General features: G+C 35.8%; 1 protein-coding gene across 14 annotated transcripts in view; it reads right to left on the bottom strand.

Moving 5' to 3' along the window:
* The window catches only part of sls (sallimus), a 103864-nt gene that overhangs the window by 66962 nt on the left and 36648 nt on the right, over window positions 1-254 (bottom strand). For 11 of the 14 annotated variants that reach the window (XR_001936801.1, XR_001936802.1, XR_001936803.1 and 8 more), the window contains one exon: window positions 121-254. The exons of 2 other annotated variants lie outside the window; for them this stretch is intronic. Coding sequence is in view for 9 of the 12 variants with exons in the window: in XM_018454077.1 (XP_018309579.1) it covers window positions 121-254 (134 nt within the window). In the remaining 3 variants the exon portion in view is untranslated. One more of the 14 variants, XM_018454071.1, reaches the window with a different exon arrangement.

Below are 254 nucleotides of genomic sequence, written 5' to 3' on the forward strand. Positions count from 1 at the left end.
GTGTTTCTTCAACTTTTTCCTTTTCCACTGGTTTCAAAGTGATTTCTTCTTTCGATTCTTCGTCTTTAGGAAGTTTTCTAAGAGATTTCAATACAACCTTCTCTGGTTTTGGCTCTTCAAGTTTGTCCATCTTTTTCACTGGCTTCAATCGGATATCCTCCGGTGTTTCTTCAACTTTTTCCTTTTCCACTGGTTTCAAAGTGATTTTCTCCTTTGATTCTTCATCTTTAGGAAGTTTTCTAACAGGTTTCAAT

The sequence above is a fragment of the Mycetomoellerius zeteki genome, unplaced genomic scaffold (assembly GCF_001594055.1).
Source record: "Mycetomoellerius zeteki isolate Tzet28-1 unplaced genomic scaffold, Tzet1.0 scaffold425, whole genome shotgun sequence".
Lineage (NCBI taxonomy): Eukaryota > Metazoa > Arthropoda > Insecta > Hymenoptera > Formicidae > Mycetomoellerius > Mycetomoellerius zeteki.